We start from the raw sequence: 17,416 nt of genomic DNA, 5'->3' as shown, positions 1-17,416 counted from the left end.
CCTGACTTGTTAATGAGTCACAATGATGGACGGTTGAATAATTGTGAGGGAAACGTTTTAATATTCCTGCATGTCTGTCAGGAACAATCATGTCATTTCTTGCCAGCTGGTGGAATGAAGACACAAACAGGAAGTGGTCCGATAGCTCTCCAAAACCTTCTCCAGTCATAATTAAAACTGCTGGTGGAAAGACAAGCTCTCATCACTGCCTAATGCTCATTTTCTTAAAGTCTCACTGTCTTATTCTTTTGTACTGAAACAAACCATGACAATAACAACCCAAAATACCTTTCCATCTGTACAGGAACAGCAGGATGGATCATCTAAAGAGAGAGAAAGGACATTAAGAGCAGGATTGGAGTAAATAAAGAGGAGAAACTAACGGCTCAATTGCTTTTAAGTGCAATTTTACACCAGATCATGGCTGTAGTTTTGGCTGTGTTGCTGTTAAGCATCTTCACATGCTAACAATAGTGTGTTTCACTTTGCCAAATCCCAATCTACCTACAGTGACTACCTGAGAGTGGAGCTGTACCAAGGTGACAAAAGCAGAGGTGCTAATTAAACCCAACAAAGCAGCAGCTATGACACACTTCAAAGGTGTGGAGGCAAAAAAGGAAGCAGAACAAGGAGGGAGAGAGAGACAAAAAATGTTTGAAAAAGGGATGAAAGAGAGAAACAAAGGTGGAAGCAGGAAATAGGCAGCGTGTGTGTGCATGTGTGTGTGAGAGAGAGAGAGACATAGAGGGGGAATAGAGAGGGATGATGTGATGGATCATCAAAGGATAAGCGAGAGTATTGAAGGGACAGTCTGATCAAACCACGCAGGTGTCTTTCTGTTTGCCCAGAGGTGAAGAGGAACATATCACTTTGCCTGCTTCTCTCTTTCTTTCTATCCTCGTTGCCTTTGTGTAGCTCCTAAATTTCTGCAGAGGGTGCTTAGTCGTTAGGTAATAGTGAGGCAAGTCTGCAACATGAAACGGTTGCAGAACATCAAAGATTCTGTATGCTCTTTAGAGAGTTGACACCTATCTGCTAACCTGAATTCTCTCTACTGCAGCCGACTTCAGCAGACCCGCATGAATATCTTGCTGAATTTTGTCAGTTAACGCTAAACCCTAAAGAAAGTAATACTCACATTATAACATTGGTAAGGTCAGGCGAGGTGAGGTTTACTTGTCCTACTTGGAGATTTGTTTTGGACTCAGAGCTGCTGCATCATACCACATAGACACACACATATAGTTGTAATTATAAACACTAGCTTTGATGTGCCAGAGTTCATTAATTCAGTAAATAGTAAAAGTAATAAAAACAGTAGCTTCACTTAATAAAACCAGATAAAATAAGGCTAGTAAATATTAACAAAATTATAACACAACCACACAGAAATAGCCAATTTCAAAAAGTAAATAAATAGTCACTTTGCAGTAATAGGGTCCCTAATGTGTGACTTATTACTGTTGATTATCTTGATGGAAAATGGAATGAATTACTGTTTTTTTAACCAGTTTAATCAGTTTGGCATCCTGAATAGTCAGCCTGAAGGCAGTAGCTGAAAATCAGGGTTCAGGATGTGTGTTGAGTCGTTCAGTATCTTCTGTGCCTCCCTAAGCACACATTCCTCATATAGAGGCTGAAGATAATGATGTTCCTTTTTCCCGACAATTTTCATGGCTGTTTGTGTCAGACGTGCAAGTTTAGTCTTTGGCTGTGCTGGCAGGTTGCCATACCATACCTGAATGCCAAAACGGATCACACCCTCTATGACTGTTTGATAAAATAAAAACTTGATTTTATTGTTGACGTGACAAAGTCTAAGCCCCCTTAAAAAGTGCATCCTTGGCTGAGAGCAGAGGTTATATATGAAGCAACCTGATTTATGGGTACATTATGTATGAATACTGGACTGTGGTCACATTAAAAGCACTAATCTATATATCTGTATTAGTAATGGCTTAAATTACTATGCCGGTAGTGATGATCTCACAATGAGTAAGCACCTGACTCTGCAGCTTCAGCTCTACAAAGCTTTTTCTTTTGGTTTTGGTTCAGTCTCATGACTCTCATCAACCATGTTTCCAGCCACAGTAGCCAGCTGCTTTCAGTGAAAAGCTTTGGTACTCTAATTATACTCTACCTGCTCAGCACCAAACGGCATACAGGCAAAGTTAGTGACTAGCGGGTGAGCACAGAGAAGCATTTAGCAGCTGAAGAGCCAGATGTGACTCTCAGTAGTTTTTGGAGGTCAAAACAGCTAAAAGAAAAGGGAATATCAGACATTTGTTTCTTCCTATCTGTTCATGTGAAAGCTTTTTTGAAGCTTTTTAAGTGTCTTAAAAAAGGCAGTTGCTAACAAGTGCCTTAATAAGACTACAGATCGTCAATAAGCTGAACACAACTTTACAACCTCACAGTGGTGACGCGACTGTAGTGTAGTTCGTTTTAGGCTAGCATTAGCTTTTCCCTTCTGGCAGCTGCATTCAGGCTTCAAAAATCCTTAAAGTGGTGTTCACTTGTGGCAATTATCTTGATTAACAAAACATGTAAGTCTTATAAATATTTGTTTGCCAAAGAGCTTATTTTCTGCCATAATCCAAAGTTCAAGGGAAAATCCCATAGGCTTTTTGATGAGGGAACAAGGGTGAAATAAGTTTCAGAAAAACGTCCTTCCTTGGGCACTCTTTTATCGGGGAAAATAATAGGGAGCAGCTCCCCAGATGTGTCTATATTGAGTTTACTGTGTCCTTTCAGATTTTAATGCACCACAGATGCAGGATGCGTACCAAAAAAAAAGCTAGGCCTATATATTAATGTTGTGTTCAAAGTTTCTTCCACATCCCCAAGTGGTTAAAAAACAACCAACAACCCAGTGATTATTATTTTGTTATAAGTGAAATATTTCTAACATAAAATATGCTAATAATTTAAGGATAATAGGATGTGGTAACTTGGGCAACTATATACATCCAGTATTACCATTACATAATCAGTACCAGTTTACATTTGGTGCAGTTAGTATTAATACTCCTCTAAAGAGTAAAGAAACATCATCAACATCAGTCCCTCGTGGGGGCATTATATTATTTTTACTCAGTTTGGAATAATACTACACCATGCTATAATATTTTCTTCATGCTCTTTCTGTGTTTGTGTGTGTCCCACTTCTTTCAATGCTATGGATGTTAGCTGTTCAGAAAAATGGATACAACACTTTTAAAACTTTTACCAGGCCCAGAAACAAGTCCGCTGTGGTTTTAAAGGTGTAGTACAGTTTTTGTCTGTGTAAGCCTTTTCTCCTTACACTCCCTCCATTTTTTTCCGTTCAGAGCAGGAGACTGGCTCTCAGTGAGCTGTCAGAGTGCGTGTATTGATATCTCCTCCTTGCCTTAGGACATGAGGTTCAGCGCTACGCCTCCACACCCATTTCTCTGTGTTTGCTCCCAGCAGGACAGATACATTCCCCTTTTTTCTACCCCAGTCATCTCAATCCTTCTTCTGGTTTCCCCCTCTCCCCCACTTTCTCCCTCTTCCTCTTCCTCCTTCACACTAGATCCTCAGTTGAACTTCTTTGCGCAGTCACGTTCCTAGGACAATAACATCCTCTAATTACAAAGCAAAAAACCATCATGTTTGTCAAATTTTATTGATTCTGCTATTGCCTGACCTCGTATCTCACCTGCACGATTGGCCCCATGATGGTTAGCAGTCTTCCTCCCTGCAGGGAGATCTTCAAATTGGTTTTTGCTCCATTACTTTCTCCAAATGATTGTCCTTGTCCTGGTATTTATTCAGCTTTTAATGGTTTAAAGAAACAAAGTTTAGGTATTAAGGGACAGGGCAGTGGATGAAGAATAGTTTACGGATTTGCACAGCACCTTTGTAGTCTTCCGGCCACTCAAAGTGCTCCAACGTTACATGTCACCTTCACCTATTTACACACAATCACACACTAGTGGCTGGGACTACCATCCAAGCTGCTACCTGCTCTTAGGTTAAACATTCATACGCACTCACACACCAAAAGGTACCGTCATCAGGAGCAGTTTGGGGTTTGGTGTCGTCCAAGATACTTCAGCATGCGATGTGGAGGAGCCGAGGATCGAAACGGCAATCTTTTGAGTGGCAGACAATCTGCCCTACTCTCTGAGCCTACCTGAGTGTTTTGGGAAAACACAGGGGAGTATGTGATGAATAATATCTAGATAATGATTTCCTTTGTTGTAGTGCTGCAGTTGTTAATTAAGTGATGACTTCAGGTCAATGGAGTCCTCATAAGCTTTATTAGCTGCGGTTGACAATGTTTTAATGTAGTCGAGGCTAACGAGAATATATCCAAGAGAGGAAAGTCAGTGTTCAATTCAGCACCTGGACTTCCACATTTCTGTTTCAAGCAGTTGAAATATTTACTGAACTAGGGCAGGAACTAAAAGTGAGGATATTGTAACTCAGTAACTGAAAACAGAAGAGGTAGAAAGATGAATTAATGCATGTTGGAAAAAAGGTACGTCTGTCCATTTGAGCTCTTAAATCACGAACAAGTTTAAAAAAAAAGGGCAAATCTTATTAAGTCTGTGCTGAAGTTATCTAAGGTCACATCTGAATTTTATTGGACCAGCTTTGAATCTTATCTTTGCAAATTTCTCCATTATGAGTTTTGTATTGGATTGTGGACCATTGTATAATATAGATAATTATCTGCAAGGGTGAGCTAATCACCCCTAGAAAGAGATGCAGCAACAAAGTTAATCAGACATTTGTGTTTTCCTTGTATAGAGAGGTTACATCATGTGGTACCCTTTTTAAATTATCTGACTAAACAACTTCTTGCCTGCAGGTGTTGTGTTGTGTTGTGTTTTTTGTCTGAGCGTGTTTGCTCTTTGTATATTACTTCTATAAATGTTGAACTTGTTGTTTCATTCAGCTCGTAGCATTCAGTTGTCATCAGGCTTTAGAGGCTTCCAGTTTCTCTACTGTCACTGTGAACTATTCTGCTTTAAATATTCTACTCTTAAATCTTCTCATCTCTGCTTTGCTGATCTACAAGTTAATAATAATAAGAGTTTTTATTTATAACGCATTTTACATTTAGCAAAATCTCAAAGTGCTACAGACATGGTGTAGGGACAGTAGATTTAAAACATTAAAAACAAGGCAAAAACTAAGAGAAGATATAAAACAGCAGCAAATTTAAAAAGCAATGCATAAGATTAGGCAATGGAATAAGTTGCACTAAGTCATAAAATAATTCTTAGTGCTGATAAAACTAAATATTTTTTTATTGGAGACAGAAATGTTGAATATGACAATCACATTAACTCTACTTGTTCAAATATTGAACGAGTCATAGAGTACAAGTATCTTGGAATTTGGTACAGTTGGAAGGTACTTTTGAACACCATGTGACGAAAGTGGTGAGCACAATAATGACCAACATCAGTTTCTTCTATAGGAATAAAATAAAAAGTGCTTTCATTGTAGGACCCCTATTAAAGCAACTGTCCTATCCTGTGGGATTGTGTTGACATTTTATATATGCATGTGTCAGGTGTACATCTGAAGCCTTTGGATGCTGTTTATTATATTGCAATAAGATTAATTTGTGATGATTAAAGTACTCATCATTGTTGGGTGGCCCTCCCCCTCTGTAAGGCATATCAGACACCGGGTTTTATTTTTTGTAAGGCCCTCGTTGTTTTTCTGTCCCCTTACATTACTTTTTTGCTTTCTTTCCTTTAATGTGGGCCCTTATAGAAATGACTGGATTACAACTGCGGGTGCCGGCTGTTTTAACTGAGCTGGGAAAATCCGTTTTTTCTTATCATACACCTGCAACCTAGAACAAAGTGCTTATCATATTTCTGTGCTTAGGGCAATTTAATTTTTTTAATGTCATCTAATTTCACTTCCAGCTGTTCCTGCTGTACTTAATATCGTTGCTTTAAATTTTAATTGCTCTTAAGGTGTTATTAATTTCTAATTTGGCTTTTTTATGATCTATAGGTTTTAATAATCTAATTTTAATATATTTTATCTTGCTAATGACGTCTTTGCCTCAATGTAATTTTGAGTTTATACAAAGGTGGAATTAATTAGTTTATACTTTGTATTCAGTATATTGGACAGATGGAATATATGACTTAGTGAATATGTTTCCTATGTTATCTTGCATTCGGTGTTATTGAGTTGAGCTGCTCTCAACTGAGGCTGATTGCATCCTTGTTGTGTTTCACTAAAACTACAGGATAAGTAACAAGGCAATTTAAACGCCAAAGGAAAAAAAAAACAACTATCTGGGAGAAATTGCACATATCTGGTTTTACTATAATAGATTCATGTAATCATCCAACCGGCTGTCAAATGATCAGAGGAACTTATCCAAAATAACCTGCATATAATGAGAAATGTCAAATAAGAAATTAAGCCAGCTCCTGTCTCTGAAAAGAAACACTAACAATTTGTTAGCGTTTTCTGGAACGCACTGACAAACAGGGGAAACCCATTTATATGATAGGAGTCACCGTGCCTCTCCGCTGTTCAGGCGAGCTAATTGGATCCATATAAGATGGTCGGAGTAATTACTTGTCCAGTAATGCTCCACTGGAGCTCTGTCATCAATGCATTGTCAAGTTGCTCACAGCGTCAAACAACCTCTTAGCCTCTGATTGATTTTCCACAGGACCCAGTCCTGTCCCTTATTACCCTATTACCCCCTTTTTCTATTCTGCACTGGATCTGTCTTTCGTTTCTTGACACCATGTGATGATTTTCAATTTCTCCAATCCTCTCTTTTTTTTTTTTTATGTGTGTGTATATGTCCACTGGTGATGAGCTAAGTCTGTGTGAGTGTGTTGATGTGTGCTTGTGTGTGTCAGTGAGATAATAGTGAATCCCCTGAAAATGTGGTCTACCTTCTGAGCCTGTCACAAAAATTACTTTATCAACATATCAGTGTTAGAAAAAATGTCCACCTATCGCATATTCCCCTATTGCTTAGATGCATGTTTACATAAGAATGTCCTCAACATTTTAGCCAACATGATGCCAAAATTATCAGCAGGGTTTTCCCAACCCTTATAAGATTTGGACGCAGCTCCTAAGCCGAATGAAGATTGCTGAGACACGTTTTGCTGTCACTTCTGGTTGCACTGCTTCTGTCCTCTCGTCCTCTGTCTGCCAGACTTTTAATGTGGGTGGGACTGAGCTACACACACATGCACACACCACCTTATCTTTTATTTATTTAGGATATTTAATTAATTCCAATGTCTGAATATTCTGGAGAATTAAAAGTTCACTGCTCTTTGAAAGATTTTACTTACAGTTTTATGCTATATTATTAATGTATCAGTCAGTACATTTACACAATGTCAGAAAAAGTGAAATTATTTTGTTCGTCCGACTACAACTGGACTTTTAAAACACGTTAACATGTCAGTCTGACTGAAATGGGACTAAATTGAATTTCTGGAAAGACTAAAACACCAAGATAATTCGATTGGAAGTCGAGCTATTCCTTCATGTAAACGCCTTAGTTAGACTTTAACTGGATTAGGTGATCTGCGTGTGCTCCTAGTCCCCATTCCAGCCTCCCTCAGTGTTTACGGATAGGGGCTGTTTGTCAGGTGTGAGGGGGGGAGGATGCTGCAAAACAGGTCAGGCATTTAAAAAAAAATGTAAGCACTGAGGAGGGACTTGTGTTTTTAATTTTGGCTTAGGTAAGGGACACAGCAAAACATATTTTAGCTGCCTTAAAAAATCAATACCAGTTTAAGTGGACACTATATTTGAATATTTGTTCCTCTTTACCTTCCACAACAGAGGCAGAGGTAGACCAGCAACTACTCCGTTCAGTGAAGTAAAATGACTTTTTCTCAACAGAGTCTGGTGTTTTTGATTTAACTGCTTCAAATCCCTGCTGGGAAGGGCTGTTTTATGGCAAGGTAAAGCAGTGAAAATATTCTAAATATAGCATAGATCACACTTAAACTGACACAGATTTTTTTAGGTGGCTTAAAACCAATCAGTGAAGCCAGAGTTTGCTCAGCGCTGTTTGATTATATAGGGAAGTTGACATGTTGAGTGACGTTGAGGGATTGTAGCAGGTCCAGGAGGTTGGTGGCAGATTTTAAATTTGTGTTGTCAATGTGAAGGTTAAAGTCTCCAAAGAGGAGGACAGAGGGTGATAGGGCGGATAACTGGGTGACAAAGTTGGAGAAGTCAGAGAGAAATGAGGGGATGGGGTTGTGGAGCCGGTAGATGATAGCGATGTTGGAATGAGTGAGCAGGAGAAATGGTGATGGGCGAGTATCCTGTGGGCGTGGTTTGGTTAAGTGTAAAATAGTCCAGTGGTTTATGCCAGGTTTCAGTAAGACAAAGGAAATCTAAGTTATTGTCTGTGATGAGTTGGCTTAAAACGAAGCTTTTATCGCTGAGGGAACAGGTGTTAAGAAGGGCGAGTTTTAGGTGAGTGCTTTCTGATTGGTTGTGGATAACGCGGAACTGAACGGAGATTGGGCGTGGATGTATTTGAAATCGAGATTGGGGCTAGGTTGTCTCGCGTGCTGTTTGTTGTGATGACGTCGTGGGAAGTTGCGGGAGCGGCAAGGCCACAGAGAGGGAATTGTGTTTGGGGACCAGAAATTGTAGTAAAATAAACGGCTGGAGCATCTGTGATGACAGGAATGGAGGTCTGCGTGGTTGTGGAAGAGTTTTGCATCCGCGGTGGAAGTGAAAAGCGGAAGCACGATGGAAAACGGCGGCTGTGGGATCCGGCTGGGGAGCGGGGAGGAGGACACTAGCTTGGAGCTAGTGGCTGGATCAGCAGGCGCGGAGTTCAAAAGGAGGAACGCCATGAGGCCCAGGAGTGTTCACCGGATACACAGTAGCATGTCAGTGAGCTGGAAAAGAGGCAAGAACCAGCAAAGCGGAGGACGGACAGAACGACCCAGGGAGATGACTTACACGAAGAATATCCAGTACAGGAGTCTGTAGAGAAACTTACCACGGAGGGCCCAGAGACCGGGCTGCTGCGCTGGATTCAGCACGGTAAGTTTCAGTCCGGGTTTTGTTATCTTCAGACGGAGTATTTAGTGAAAGATGTCCATGAGGAAGGCAGCAGTCTCCACGCATGATGTTACAAACCACTGAGGTTCCTTGACAGGTGAGGCGAGGCAGCGTGTGTGCTCTGATTATAATGTAGGTCTTTAGCAACTAGCTGAAAGTGGGCGTATCTCCACCTGCTGTGGAGGGGTTGGACATACTTCAGTCAATAAATCGAGTCTCCCCGATGCTTGTATATTAGGGCAAGTACAGTAGTCCAAATAAATAGCCTGATTGAGCTGCGACCATAGCTCGACTAAACTGTGCATGCAAACATCCTAAGTGGCATAAAATGCTTTTAAAAAGACAACTAGAAAAGTGCACTCAGTAAAGCGCGCATTTCAGAAGCTAATGAAAATACAGGCCTCCTCTATTTTTGATAGAACTGCACTTAACAGATGGAGGCACTATATCTGGCATATAGACATAATTTAATTATGAGGGTGAATGTACTTTGATAACTAAAACACAACCACAAATCTAGATCCATGTCACTCATCACTGGACTTTTTTCACTTTGTCTGTGAATGACAGCACAATGACGTAGGAGCCTAGAAAAGGGCACTCAGTAGAATTTAGATCTCTACCAGGTGACCAAGCGGCCACTCAGGCTGATCACAGCCACCCTTAACAAAATTAAAATTCCAGCTTCTGAAAGGTCCAGTAGTACATTAGCTGTGGACTGATACGCACATGCACACACACTCTTGCACACACGTCATCAAACGCATAACCCCTCTAGGCTTAAGCCTGGCAGAGATAATAATATTTTTGCAATTATTTCTGGGACAATATAAAGTTGTTATCATGATAGGCCTACTTCTGTCCATGGCAGCTTGTTTTATTAATTGAAAAGGTTTAATTTCATGCCTATATATATCAATCACATTTTTCAAGTGGTGCGCCTACTTTTATGTTCAAGCTCTGGGGCAGCGTGCATATAGCAAATTTTACAATGTACCAAAACAATAGCCATACAGAATGATGTATCAGTGCATAATTCAAAATTTTAATGATTTTGAATGGCTCAGTACATGGCAGGTTAACATATCAAATAAGACTGGTGCCAAAATAAAAAAATAAAATAAAATAATAATAATAATAATAATAATAATAATAAAATGGCTACCGAAAAAAAGGAGATCTGTACAAGAGAGGGCATAAGAAGTCAAGTCATACTCCCCCTAAAAAGTAGATGAATAATTTGTAATAAAAAAAAATACAAATAAATTGACCTGAATTTGAAGTGTGATTTAAAAATAGCACTTTTTTTATTTACACAGATTTATCCCAGTTTCAATATTTTGTTTCATAGTAGTTTTTTGTCACATCCTCTGCATTCAAATCAAGGGAAGCCAGTGAAAACTTGTTTACTGGCAAAGTCTGTGTTTTTGGTTGTGGGAGAAAGACATGAGGTGGAAGGTAGAGCGGTGATGAGATGTGCCGTCTCTCTATTTCCTCGAAATGCAGACTGAAAGAACCTGCTCTCAAGGATAGAGCACTGACCCATGGTACTGATGTGAGCTGAAATTACTTAATGAAATGTGCAGTGAATGGCAGCTGAAACTAATCCAGTAATTCTCTGTGTTCTCTGGCTCGCGCTTGCTCTCTCTCTGACAGTGGGTTGACAGGGCTTCAGTATCCTGACAGGCCAATTAGACAGCAATTTGCATATCTTCTTCGCTCCATTTGCCTTGCTCATGTGAGCATAAAATAGGATAATCTGGCTTTTGGACCTATGTACGACACCAGAGTCACACAGACTAACTTTATCCTCCATAATCCCTGACCCCTCCACCCTTTTAACTTGCACCCCGTCTCGCCGTCATTGCAGCTGACTCAGACCTTTGTTGTTCCATCACCTTTGTCTCATCATTTCCATTCATATTTATCTCAGGCACTGTGTAAGCCTTTTAACTCCCCCTCCTCTCTCATCATTGTCTTCATCCAAATTACGCAAAGTAAACAGGAGGACAGTGCTCCCTGACAGAAGTTAATTGAAGCTGTTTGTGGCTTTTTTTTCTCTGGTTACAGTTGATATTTTATGCCAATTGTACAATCTATGGCAGCCAAGATGATACAATTGCCAGGAATTGGTGGGCCATGGTTGTGAGCGGGAAAAAACAGCCCTTACGAAAGAAATAGGGTTAGCTATTAGTTAATTTTTTTTTACCCTATTCAGCTATTTTTTGTGTGGAAAAAATATGGGATTTTAAAATACATATTGTTAAAGGACGTTTTCTAAAATTAGTGTTTTGAGCCAGAAATCTCCACTTCAGTAGCACTTCTATATACTAGACTCCAGTTTAAATCCTGTCTATATTTTTGAACATTTTTACAGAGAGGTGTAGTCATATATCATTCATAGCCTGATAAATATATCATTTTTATTCCTAAAAACATGGCAAAGATTGATTTAAAAAAATCTCTGCCAGGCATAGGCCTCGAGGGGATCAGCTTCATATTTTGTGTGCACTTTATTGAATGTGTGCTCAAGGACCTCTTGTGGTTGTGGTGATTCATAATTGCTGAAAAACCCGTTTTATTGTCTGTTTTATGTCATAATTGACAAGAGTGATAATTCCACAGGCTGTAGCTCTTTGCAGTCTGGCTGCCACAATTTTTTTTTTTTCATCCTCCACACGCTCGTGTGGTCATACCACACCAGGGGCATTTCAGAAAAGAATCGTTTTGCCTGCCCAATCCTAATAAAATATGTCCAAAATCACCTCTGTGAAAACGTTTTATTATTAATTTGTCAACAAATTGAAACATAATTTTAGACTTGGATTTATCTAAATTTCAGATATCTGTTGTGTTATCTGTTCTGCATATTAGATCAGATAATGGTTCAGATAATGGTTTGCTTATTTAAATATAACATTCCTGAAAACTTAAAATAAAAAGATAATTATCATAATGCAAGTAATCATTTGGTGCAGTAATATCATTAAAAGTCCACATAGTGTGGTGCCCACCCAGTAGAGCCAGCGTGCTGCAAGTCGTCCCCTCTCTGCTCCCCTTTCACACTAAAGCTGTCCTATCTAATAAAGGAATAAAAGCAAAGAAAAAGTCCCAGTAGTTTTTAGCTAATTTTAGTACCACAGAAACACAGAGTGCTTTGTTTTGTCCGTATCTTGCCGAAATGATGCACTTATCCATGTTTCGTATTTATTCGCTTCAGCTCTTACATTTTCAGTACTACCCAAACTCACACCTACGTTTTAATATACTTATAATATACTGAAAATAAATGACTAGATATTGAATATGCTTAGTTAAGTGCAGCACATTTGCACTCAACTATTACACCTGTCATTGTAATGCAAGTGATTAACATAACCCCTATGATACCATCACTAAAAATGTTAAAGATTCATTAGAGCTGTAGGCTAATTTAATAAGTGAAACTTAACCACATAGATCTGAATACAACATTATTGAATTCTTTGTACAAAGTGCATTCTTTGTATCAAAAAATCACCTGTTTATTTGAGTCCTCACAGTATTCAGTTAATCAAGCTTTGAGTTATATCTCAAATCATTAGATGTTTGGAGGAGCACTTTGGTTGTAATAGTGTACAAACTCATTGGTATTCAAGCCAAAGGCAAGTGAAACAAATACAAATGTAGTCTTTAAAGATGGATTTTTTTAAAAGTTGTTTTGTCATTGTATAAAACCGCCACTTTCCAAATGATGAACCATGCTTAGACATAGGGTCACACACCCAATTTGAAAAATGCGGTTTAAATTTGATAGATTTCTTGCAGTTTTCTGTTAAGGTGAAAGAGGCAAACAGCCTTTTTATTCAATGATGCTTCAGCCTAAGAGACCTTGAGATTATGTATCTTGTTAGAGAGAGAGGACAGGGACAGAGACAGAAAGTGAGAGGGAGAGAGAGGTCAAATAAAAAAGGATGAATAAATTAAATTCTTCTTCACTATTCACATTTTTATAAAATACATTAAAACTGCAGAAACATTACAGAAACAAATTTAAAAGCAAGATAGTTGCCAGCCTAATCTTCATATCGTACATAAATGTCATCCTCGTAAACATCCACAAATGAATTTGATTTTAAAAGTCACACTCTTTTGTTTCTGGAAACTCTATCATAGAATCGAACCCTTACAGTCTCTTATCACATCGTGTTGCTCATCAGAGCCACACGTCGACCTGTATTGTAATTAATGATGCAGAGCTCAAGGTCAGACTCATTAAAAGATGGCGCACGCAGCCGTTTCCCCCCGTTTACCCGGTGTTTTCGATGCAGACGCCAGGAACGGACAGTCCTAAGGGACTTATTAGCACACAAAGAAGTTTAATTGATCTACCATTTTTCATTGAACTGTGTCAACAGTTTTCAATGCCTTTCCAACACTCCTGTCGACTAATTAATCATAATGATGCGTTTAATGTGCATATAAGCAAGGATGTCTGTCTGATACTGGTTGCACAAACTTTAACCAGAAGAGTTGCTGTGTTTAATGGTAGCGTGGCAGAGCACAAACATCATTCCAATTAGAGACTTAGATGATGCAGACACTTGCTGCCTTCAGATGGCTCTAAAGACAGGAGAAAAGTTTTTTTTTCATCATACTTTCCCCCTGCTTTTTTTTTTTTTTTTTTTAACTCTGTTAAAGCATCTCAGCTATTCACCTCTCCAAAATGCTCCCAGTTTACTGCCAGTCAACTGTTAGATTGCTGCTGTTCAATAAATTAGATTTCATCCTCATGGTCCAATCTTCACCTAATTAAGTGCCTCAAACACACAAACACACACCTAACCTTAAGGCAGAGTGTGTACTGCTGGACATGGGTCTCCAGGGTCAATTATGGCAGTGTAATGATTGTAATAGGCTAATTTTCAGCCCATTACCCTATTTTATGTCTCATGCAGTGGGTTGTAATTTAGTGGAAGAGTGATGGCCGGTCTGGCTGTGGGTGATGAATGATAGTCAGGGCTAGAAAAGGGGAACTCTGTCATTAATAGTATCTAGAAATGAGCTGTCATGTCCCCATGCCCACACACAGGCACAGAATGGAGCTTGAGAGGCAGGAGAGACTACCATTAACAAATGTGAAGGCTATGACGATGAGATTACAGGCAGTATACATGTATGCTTAAAGCATATTAACTGTACATAGTAGGGCTGGGTAACCTTTAAAAAATTATAATACCAATACCAGTACCCTTAAATAGATACCGATATCAATAGAGTACTTCATTCAATACCCATAATGTAAATAAAACTAGTGAAGGTTGTGGTGTTATCTCAGCCAGTGGTGGATGAAGTAGCTGTAAAAGTACTGATATTACTTACTTACCAGAAAATGACTATGATAAAAGTCATCTATTAAAATATTACTTGAGTAAAAGTCTTAAAGTATCTCATGTTTACTGTACTCAAGTGTCAAAGGGAATTTTATTGTATTAAAGTTACCCAAGTATTGAAAGTTAAAGTACATGTAAATGCTGTTAAAAAAGAATTCTGAGAATTCTAAACTGTAGTTTTTGTAACATACACCACATTAAAATAGGAGCGTAGATTACACTTAAAGAAAAACTGGGTGTTTTTTTACTGTCGGGGCAGGGATGGAGCAGCAGAATGTCAGGCTGATAGAAAGTGAAGCTTAAGTGTTCATTCTGCTGGATCTAAAAGTTTAATTTCACTTACAAACTGCTCCTCTGATTCATCGATGTGATCTGATAAACTGCCGGATCAATTATCCACCCCGCATGTGACAGACTGCTGCTGGGGGGGAAAAAAAGTCACAGAGAGCGACTTACAACAGACCTCTGATTCTGAACGTGTCTTTGATATGCAGACTACCAAGCCCTAGTATTTAGAGGCTAAATGTCCACATGGATACATTCAAAACTCTACAGAAAGTCCAAAAATATATAAATATACATTTCTAGATCCTTCCATTTCTTCAGAGAGTACTTACACATGTCACGTCAATTTTTAACACCCAGTCAAAAGAGCGAGTGTAATGAGACCTTCACTGATGTCCACTCTTCTCTCTGAGAATGTCAGTGAAGTGTCTTTTTCAGTTATATTTCTGCAGCATATAACTGCGTTTCTTTTTTTCCACTGTCCTTCCTAGCTTCTTTGCTCAGTGAATTCAGTTCACACTTTGGCATACCAATCACACTGCACTGCTAGATCACCTCTTAAGTGGTCCCACAGGACCTGACAGCATGTGAAATAAGATTTTTGTGCGTCCTCACCTGCCACTCTGCCTTCTTTCAGCTATCTGGATAAAAAAAGGAGGAGTGCTCACTTTTCCAGAATGTGCCAGAATGTGTGAAAGGCAATTCCAAACAAGTGACAGAGTAATGGATGAGGGCAGCGAGGGCCATCAGTCAAGTGCTGAACAGAACTAAGTCAGAGTTCTAGCTAACATATACTTATAGCCACTCTCCTGGCTCGCCACGAGCTGCAAATGACTCCAGGCAGACCACTGTAGCAGGAAATTACTTTTCACAATACAGATTTATTGTATGAAGATGTCTGTTAAGTTTTTTGAAAATGCTGGTACAGCTTCACTGTGATGCTTGGTGCTGGTTTTTAGAAAAGTCTCAGAGCTGGTTGTCCATGATTTGGAGCCATTTTTGGAGAAATATGGAAAAAATGAGACAACGTTGTTAAGGCTAGCCTTTTTGGAATTAGTTATTCAGTTAGGCTTACTAGCAGCAATGTAGTTTTTACTGTTGGAAATGACGTTTGGCCATGTCAAAATATCTATCTTTTTTTTTTTTTTTTAAAACACATTTCAAATGTATTTTGACATGTAGAAATATCATTTGGACTAGTAAAACCTGATCTACAGATATTGTCATTTAATTTTGATTATTGGCAATGCTTTTTTACTTGTAGGAATATTAATTACAGATGTCTCAAATTCCATTTTAACATGTGGAAACCAGATTGTGACATGGAAATATAATTTCCATTTCAATTATCAACAATTCCAATTACAATATGTCAGACATATCAACAAAAACAATTAAAGATTTGTTGCCTGAACTACCATATTCATTTACCATATTCATTTTTGTACTTATATGTCATTGAAGATATTTACAGTCAAAGTTTGACTTGAATGGACGTTCCTTTTTCGATATCTAAAACTCAGCTCCGACAAGGAATTGTAGATATCTCAAATATAAGAAAATGGTTTTCACTTACAATTGTATTTCAGTCTTCTAGATATTTGAATATTATTAATATTTAATATATATTTGTATTAGTTGCAATTTCAAGCCAACACATCAATTATTCAATTACACCTTGTCAGAATTAAATTATAGAGATCTAGAATAACATTTATAATATCTGTTTAAAGATTTGTTTAAAAAGAATTAAGATTTTTAAGACTGATTTGCACAAAACAAAACAATAGAACTACTACAATAAAAGAAGACAAGGTTTTTAAGGAATCTTACCTCCATAAAGATAATCAATACAAATGTCATGTAATGTATCTGTAACGTAAGAACTACTATAGATATCTCCAGTGAATACTGACATGAGTAAGAAGTGTTGATATCAATAGTTATCATCTCCACTAGTGAGGACTGATGTCATGATCATTAGTTAAAATGGCAGCTAGTCAAAATTACACTATAGATATGCCGACTTGGAAATAAAATTATAGATATCTGTAATGTAGTCTGAATAGAGGTCAAAGGTAAAAGTTGACTAGTTGTAATTAAGTTACATAAATCTACAATTAACATTTCCACTAAATTGTTAATTAAATGAATGAACATTTTGGCTATTGAGAAATGAATCTTAATATCTTTAATAATAATCATTAATAAGAATTTCTGCTAGTTAAAATGATGTTACAGCTAAATAATGATGGAAGTCAAAAAGCAATTGCTGATATCTATAGTTGGTTTTACTGCTACAGATTAAATGTTCAAGGGGCGTTCCACAACATTATTGTAAATACGTCATCAAGTGAAAGAGAAGCAATTAAGTGCTATATTTTTACTCTGCTCACATCTCGAGTGTATGCTGAAAAAAATAGTGGCTCACAGCAAACATAGATCGAATGCCCTTTGAGTGCTTTGCCTCCAGTAAGACACCAGACCAATAGGTATTAAAATATAATACTTTGAGCAGAGAGGTTTATGGTAATTACATTTAATAATTAGAGTGAGATAAATAAAGATTCAGTTCACTGCAGTCTGATGTGCAGATCTATATTTGCCATATAGCCAATGTATGTAATGCATGACACCTTAAGCTCTACAGCTCTGTGGCCGCTGAATTAATTTTCAAGGGTGTAATGAGTATT

The 17,416-nt window shown here is 38.2% G+C and overlaps 1 protein-coding gene across 1 annotated transcript in view; it reads left to right on the top strand.

Annotated features, from left to right (window-relative positions):
- The window catches only part of clstn2a (calsyntenin 2a), a 101,636-nt gene that overhangs the window by 7,948 nt on the left and 76,272 nt on the right, over nucleotides 1-17,416 (top strand). Inside the window, exon 4 of the mRNA XM_042497529.1 lies at nucleotides 15,145-15,160. Within this exon, the coding sequence (XP_042353463.1) occupies nucleotides 15,145-15,160 (16 nt within the window). The remainder of the gene's footprint in view (nucleotides 1-15,144; nucleotides 15,161-17,416) is intronic.

The sequence above is a fragment of the Plectropomus leopardus genome, chromosome 12 (genome assembly GCF_008729295.1).
Source record: "Plectropomus leopardus isolate mb chromosome 12, YSFRI_Pleo_2.0, whole genome shotgun sequence".
NCBI classification, from domain to species: domain Eukaryota; kingdom Metazoa; phylum Chordata; class Actinopteri; order Perciformes; family Serranidae; genus Plectropomus; species Plectropomus leopardus.
This window is presented reverse-complemented; position numbering and strand designations above follow the sequence as displayed.